This window comes from Bison bison, unplaced genomic scaffold, assembly GCF_000754665.1.
Source record: "Bison bison bison isolate TAMUID 2011002044 unplaced genomic scaffold, Bison_UMD1.0 scf7180017864043, whole genome shotgun sequence".
In the NCBI taxonomy this organism is placed as follows: Eukaryota; Metazoa; Chordata; class Mammalia; order Artiodactyla; family Bovidae; genus Bison; species Bison bison.
Genome location: NW_011494615.1, coordinates 392,717 through 399,291, shown reverse-complemented (window position 1 = coordinate 399,291; position 6,575 = coordinate 392,717). Strand labels below are relative to the sequence as shown.

The 6,575-nt window shown below is 44.2% G+C and overlaps 1 protein-coding gene across 1 annotated transcript; it reads left to right on the top strand.

The window, feature by feature from the left end:
* The first annotated feature begins 921 nt into the window (after positions 1–921).
* On the top strand, positions 922–4,994 carry SS18L2 (synovial sarcoma translocation gene on chromosome 18-like 2). The gene is made up of 3 exons (XM_010835444.1): positions 922–1,116; positions 1,368–1,444; positions 4,442–4,994. The coding sequence occupies exons 1-3, from the start codon at positions 1,048–1,050 to the stop codon at positions 4,527–4,529; spliced, it is 234 nt and encodes a 77-aa protein (XP_010833746.1). The 5' UTR covers positions 922–1,047; the 3' UTR covers positions 4,530–4,994.
* The last annotated feature ends 1,581 nt before the right edge of the window (positions 4,995–6,575 follow it).

Below are 6,575 nucleotides of genomic sequence, written 5' to 3'. Positions count from 1 at the left end.
CTCCCTGCAGTCCAAGGGACTCTCAAGAGTCTTCTCCAACACCACAGTTCAAAAGCATCAATTCTTCAGAGCTCAGCTTTCTTGACAGTCCAACTCTCACAACCATACATGACCACAGGAAAAACCATAGCCTTGACTAGACGAACCTTTGTTGGAAAAGTAATGTCTCTGCTTTTGAATATGCTATCTAGGTTGGTCAAAACTTTCCAAGGAGTAAGCGTCTTTTAATTTCATGGCTGCAGTCACCATCTGTACTGATGTTGGAGCCCAGAAAAATAAAGTGTGACACTGTTTCCACTGTTTCCCCATCTATTTCCCATGAAGTGATGGGACCGGATGCTAGCACAGGGAGGTGGTTAAAAGCAAGAATTCTAAAGCCAGACTGCTTCTGTTCAGATGCTGGTTTTGCCCTTAGCAGCTAGGAGATCTTGGGCAAGTTACCTAATCTCTGCTTTCTCATCTGTAAAACGGAAAAAATAATAGTGCTTTTTAGGGTAGTAAATCTGATTTTTTTTTTAAGGGTCCAAAGGAAAAAGAGGGCTATATGCGAGTTTCTCGCTCAGCAAAAGCCGACACCGGTGTTTTCCTCGGCCTTGCAGGGTTTGGCTTGAAAGGAGGCAATGCCCAAAGTTCAGGGTCCAGATGCAGGCCTGTAGGCACCAGAGCGGTGTTTAAAGAGGTGTGAATGTCGACCCAGGTAGGCAAGCTCCCACAGAGTGGCGGTACCCAAAGCGTAAAAGCCCAGACGCTACCACGGATCCCGCCCCTAAGCCTAGCTTGCACACACGTAGAAGATCCACAAACAGCTCAAGATTCTCAGGGGTAGGGCCAGAGGAGGACGTCAAGATTCTCTCTTATTAAGAGCGTGCCCAATCACAAATGACGTTCTGCCTGTTCCCCGCCCCCTAGGTGGGAGGACCCAATCAACGTAGAGAGTGTAGGCCAACCTATCTTGGTCCCTGCTGCGGCCGTAGTACGTCTGACCGCTCCGGTCTAGATCAGGAGATCTGCCGGGCCTGAGGCCGAGTTCCACCCTGGCTTCCCGGGATGTCGGTGGCTTTCGTACCGGACTGGCTGAGAGGGAAGGCAGAAGTCAATCAGGAGACCATCCAGCGGGTAAGCGCTAACACGGGCAGAGAGTTCTTAGTAGAGATCCTAAATGGCTGCGGATGCTGGAAGCTTCCTGGAGCGAACAGCTGAGACTGGTGGTGTGCGTAGGTGACTTGCTGTGAGGTGAGAATGAAGTCAGCAGAGGTGCTGGGGCTGGAAAGCCCGGCCTTAGGGGGAGCGGGGGCGGGGGGCGCAGAGGCGGCAGTGGTCCTCGCCGCCCTGACGTCATCGCACTGACCCTTTGTCTGGTCTTTTAGCTCCTGGAGGAGAATGACCAGCTGATCCGCTGTATCGTGGAATATCAGAACAAAGGCCGGGCGAATGAGTGCGTCCAGTGAGTCTCCTCTTTATTCCCTTAATTTGTGAGTGTGAAGGGGAAGCTAGTATTGGAATCCATCAGCTGACCTGAACTAGGAGTCTTGAGTGAGCACAGATAAGGCTCAGAGGAATTACTTACTTGCCCAAGATAATACAGACAGTACATTGTGAAGCCTGGAGTCAGACGTGGCTTCCTCTTCAAAACTTGAATTGTGCTCATTGCAGAGTCCTCGAAAAGCCATGCCGGCCGATGACAACAGGGATGGGGACGGTTCAGTTAAGTTCAGTTCAGTCGCTCAGTCGTGTCTGACTCTTTGCGACCCCATGAATTGCAGCACGCCAGGCCTCCCTGTCCATCACCAACTCCCAGAGTCTACCCAAACTCATGTCCATTGAGTCGGTTATGCCACCCAACCATCTCATCTTCTGCCGTCCCCTTCTCCTCTTGCCCTCAATCTTTCCCAGCATCAGGGTCTTTTCAAATGAGTCAGCTCTTCGCATCAGGTGGCCAAAGTATTGGCGTTTCAGCTTCAACCTAAGTCCTTCCAATGATCACCCAGGACTGATTTCCTTTAGGATGGACTGGTTGGATCTTCTTGCAGTCCAAGGGACTCTCAAGAGTCTTCTCCAACACCACAGTTCAAAAGCATCAATTCTTCGGCGCGCAGCTTTCTTCACAGTCCAACTCTCACATCGATACATGACCACTGGAAAAACCATAGCCTTGACTAGACCGACCTTTGTTGGCAGAGTAATGTCTCTGCTTTTTAATATGCTTGTCTAGGTTGGTCATAACTTTCTTCCAAGGAGTAAGCGTCTTTTAATTTCATGGCTGCAATCACTATTTGCAGTGATTTTGGAGCTCAAAAAAATAAAGTCAGCCACTGTTTCCCCATCTATTTCCCATGAAGTGATGGGACAGGATGCCTTAATCTTAGTTTTCTGAGTGTTGAGCTTTAAGCCAACTTTTTCACTCTCATTTTTTATTTTCATCAAGAGGCTCTTTAGTTCTTCTTCACTTTCTGCCATAAAGGTGGTGTCATCTGCATATCTGAGATTATTGATATTTCTCCTGGCAATCTTGATTCCAGTTTGTGCTTCCTCCAGCCCAGCATTTCTCCTGATGTGCTCTGCATATGAATTAAATAAGCAGGGGGACATTATACAGCCTTGACAGACTCCTTTTCCTATTTGGAACTAGTTTGTTGTTCCATGTCCAGTTCTAGCATTCGGAAAATGTCTCACGAAATGATGAGAGCGGTGGCTGTTTCTGGTCGTGGATCCCTGGCTCATATTTTTGTGGTAACACATACAAAGACCAATAAAAGTTCTCAGTTAAGACAGAGGTAAATTTGGCACAGTAATTTAAGGTCCTCTCTAGCCATATGCCAAGATGAGAGAAAACACTCTGTTTTCTAAGTGTAGTTCCAGGAATTATGCCCCGTTTATTACAGAAACAAAAAAGATTTTATTTCATTGCGAATGAAGCCATGCTTTCCCCACCCCCTAAAAAGTAACCCTCAATTCCTCACTGAACAGCTTAGTGGAGATATCCATCTTGGGTAAGTCTTTACATTGGACACTGGCATTTGGTGATTTGCTTTTTTACAGTTTATAGTAAACAACTCCCATTTTTCTATATGGAAAACCGTTGCCAAACACTCTATTTGGTGCAGTGATTCTCAAATTATGGGTAAGTTACCAAAATCTCCTCATGGACATTTTCACATTGCATGGTGCATGATTCCTGCCCCCTAGTCTGATTTGGGGCTCGACCCCTTGACTGAGAAATGCGATCGTAGTAAACATGCTTTTATCATGGAAGTGTCTTGTCCTTTCTTTAACTTTTTTCAAGATTTTTTTTGGCCTTGTACCACATGGGATCTTAGTTCCCTGCCTGTGTGCGTGCTTAATCGCCTCAGTCGTGCTGTGTGACCCTACAGACTGTAGCTGACCAGGCTCCTCTGTCTATGGGATTCTCCAGGCAAGAATACTGGAGAAGGTTGCCATGCCCTCCTCCAAGGGATCGTCCCTACCCAGGGATTGAACCTGTGTCTCCTACATTGCAGGAGGATTCTTTTAACTGCTGAGCCACCAGGGAAACCCTTAGTTCCCTGACTAGGGATCTGACCTGTGACCCTGCAGTGGAAGTATGGAGTCCTAACCCTGGACCTCCAGGGAATTCCCTGTTCAAGATTTTTTTATAAGTAATACTGAGTATCAGGCACTACTTCAGCTACTGGGGAATCATTACCAAAACAGATACCAGCTCTGCTTTCATGGAGCTTACATTATAGACTGTAGAATCATATAATTAGGCATATAATAATAAGTGCTTTGAATAAGAATAAAGCACAGTAAATGGGAGGAAGTGCTAGTTTATACAGGTTATCTTTGATGTGGCATTTGGGTAGACACCTTAGGTGAGGAAGGCAGCTATGCAAATGTGTGAATCAAAGTGAGCATGGGGTGAAGTCCCCCAGGCTAGAGCTTGCTGGATAGCTTCAAGTCTCTGCAAGGACTCCACTCTGGCCAGAACTTAGTGAGTAGAGGGAAAGTGACAGATGAGATCAGAGAGAGAGACTAGAGGCCCTGATCATGTAGGTCCTTATAGGCCATGAGAAGAGCTGAGCTTTACTCATAATGCGATGGGGACGTTTGAAGAGTTTTGAACAGAGGTATTACATGATCTTAACCTAAACTCTAAAATCACTCAGGCTGCTATGAGTATAATTACAGTAGGGGTACAAAGGTAGAACAGGGAGACAGGTTAGAGAGTGGTCCAGTACAGTAATCCAAGCAAGAAGTGATAGTGGCTTGGCCGAGAGATATAGCTGCGGTAGTGAGAAGTGAGAACAGGTAAGATTCTGGATGTATTTTCCTCTGATATGATAAATAGACACGTTGACAAAACTGATCTAGTCAGTAGATGAGCCATTCACTAGATAAAATTCTTTTCCAGTTTTTTGTTCAATAAAAACACACCTCTAATTTTTATGTTTTTCACCCATAGGTACCAGCATGTGTTACACAGAAATCTCATTTATTTGGCTACCATCGCAGATGCCAACCCAACCAGTGCTTCAAAAGCAATGGAATAGTCTTCCAGTTGGCTGTTGTGAGGAGTAATTGAATGTGATCTATTTCCTATGAAATGGATTTTTGCCAGCTCAACTGCTTAGAATGTGAATGGAACCTCTGTGGCTCTTCTAAAAATGTGAAAATGTGAAGAAAGCTACTAACTTAACCATATTCTCAGTATAAATACTTAATAATTAAGTGGATTCCCTCAATTAAGTTGACTCCAAGTGTCCTCCATCCTGAAATAAGTGTGTTTGGATAACAGAGATATAATGGGCATCTTCAAGTCAACCTTTTTAGTTTCAATCTGAAGAGGAAACTGAGCAGGTATTGGGCTATCAGCAGAAATTGGTGAGACTTTCCACTGAGACACTGCCAAATGGATGTGTGACTGTTTCTCCCTCCTGCCAGTTTGTGGTGGTGAACCCCTGACTGCTGTTTTCATGTTGCCTTGAAATAAAGCTTGCCTTTCCACAAAAGCCTGATATTAAGGTATAGAAATTTTCATGTAATGTCTTCCACTTGGTTTTTGAGGAAAAGTGTAAGGAGCTAAAAATACATGTAACACCACCACAGTCATTGCTAACAAAATTAATAGTAATTCTTAAGTATCATCCAACATCATCTACTAATAGAAGATGTGATGCTGAAGGAAGAGTATCTTTTTCTTTTCTATCCTTTTAAGGTTATTGGCTAGGCCTCTATAACAAAAGACAGATTAACAGAAGAAAAGCATATGCATTTATTTAATATAAGTTTACATGACATGGGAGCCTTCATAAGGAAACAAAAGACCCAAAGAAACAGTTAAACCTGAGCATTTTTATATATGAAGTTCGATGAAAAGTATAAAGTTTTAGAAAAATGTGATGGGACATAAGGGTATGAACTAACTGTAGGAAACTGGGGGAAATTTAGCAAGGCCTTTTTGTTCAAAATCTCTGTCCCTCTGGGTGTGGGAGGGCACCTCTCATCTGAGAGTCACATGACCTGCTTTATGGGAGAAGGTCTGAGAGTCCCTCTAGGATCTGCTGTTTCTCAAATTCCTTCCTTAAAATATTCACTATGCCAAGGAGCTGTATTTTGGAGTGGCATGTCCTGAATTCTGTGATGTTCAATTTTCTTCTCTTCCCACAAAATGTGATTTTGTTGATGTGTCTGAAACAGGATCCCAACAAAATTCACACCCTGCATTTTGTTGACATCACTATGTCTATAAAAATACTTAATTCCCTTTTCCTTTCTTTCCCATTTGTTGAAAAAAACATCATTTGCTCTAAAAATTTTCACATTTCTGTTGTATCCCTGTGGTGTGGTGTCATTATATGTCCCACTATTGGCCCAGTTTTCCTATAAACTAGTAGATCAAGGTGCTCGTTCAGACTCACATTCTAGTATCTGTGGCAAGAATATATCATAGGAAGTGATAGGTGCTTGCTTTTCCATCACATCAGGAAATAACCCAAAATGATTTATTATCAAGCTCCTGATAGCCTTTCACTTAAATTATGATCTACCCAGCTTTGATACGTTATTTCATTCAGTTCAGTTCAGTTCAGTCGCTCAGTTGTGTACGACTCTTTGTGACCCTATGAGTCGCAGCACACCAGGCCTCCCTGTCCATCACCAACTCCTGGAGTTCGCTCAAACTCACATCCAAATCGAGTCGGTGATGCCATCCAGCCATCTCATCCTCTGTTGTCCCCTTCTCCTCCTGCCCCCAATCTCTCCCAGCACCAGGGTCTTTTCCAATGAGTCAACTCTTCGCATGAGGTGGCCCAAGTATTGGAGTTTCAGCTTTAGCATCAGTCCTTCCGAAGAACACCCAGGATTGATCTCCTTTAGAATGGACTGGTTGGACCTCCCTGCAGTCCAAGGGACTCTCAAGAGTCTTCTCCAACACCACAGTTCAAAAGCATCAATTCTTCAGAGCTCAGCTTTCTTGACAGTCCAACTCTCACAACCATACATGACCACTGGAAAAACCATAGCCTTCACTAGACGGACCTTTGTTGGCAAAGTAATGTCTCTGCTTTTGAATATGCTATCTAGGTTGGTTATAACTT

Coding starts and splice junctions, on each gene's coding strand:
- SS18L2 (XM_010835444.1), top strand. CDS start 1,048: ATGTCGGTGGCTTTCGTACCGGACTGGCTGAGAGGGAAGGCAGAAGTC. Junction 1,117..1,367: donor ATCAGGAGACCATCCAGCGG/GTAAGCGCTAAC, acceptor CTGGTCTTTTAG/CTCCTGGAGGAGAATGACCA. Junction 1,445..4,441: donor CGGGCGAATGAGTGCGTCCA/GTGAGTCTCCTC, acceptor TTTCACCCATAG/GTACCAGCATGTGTTACACA.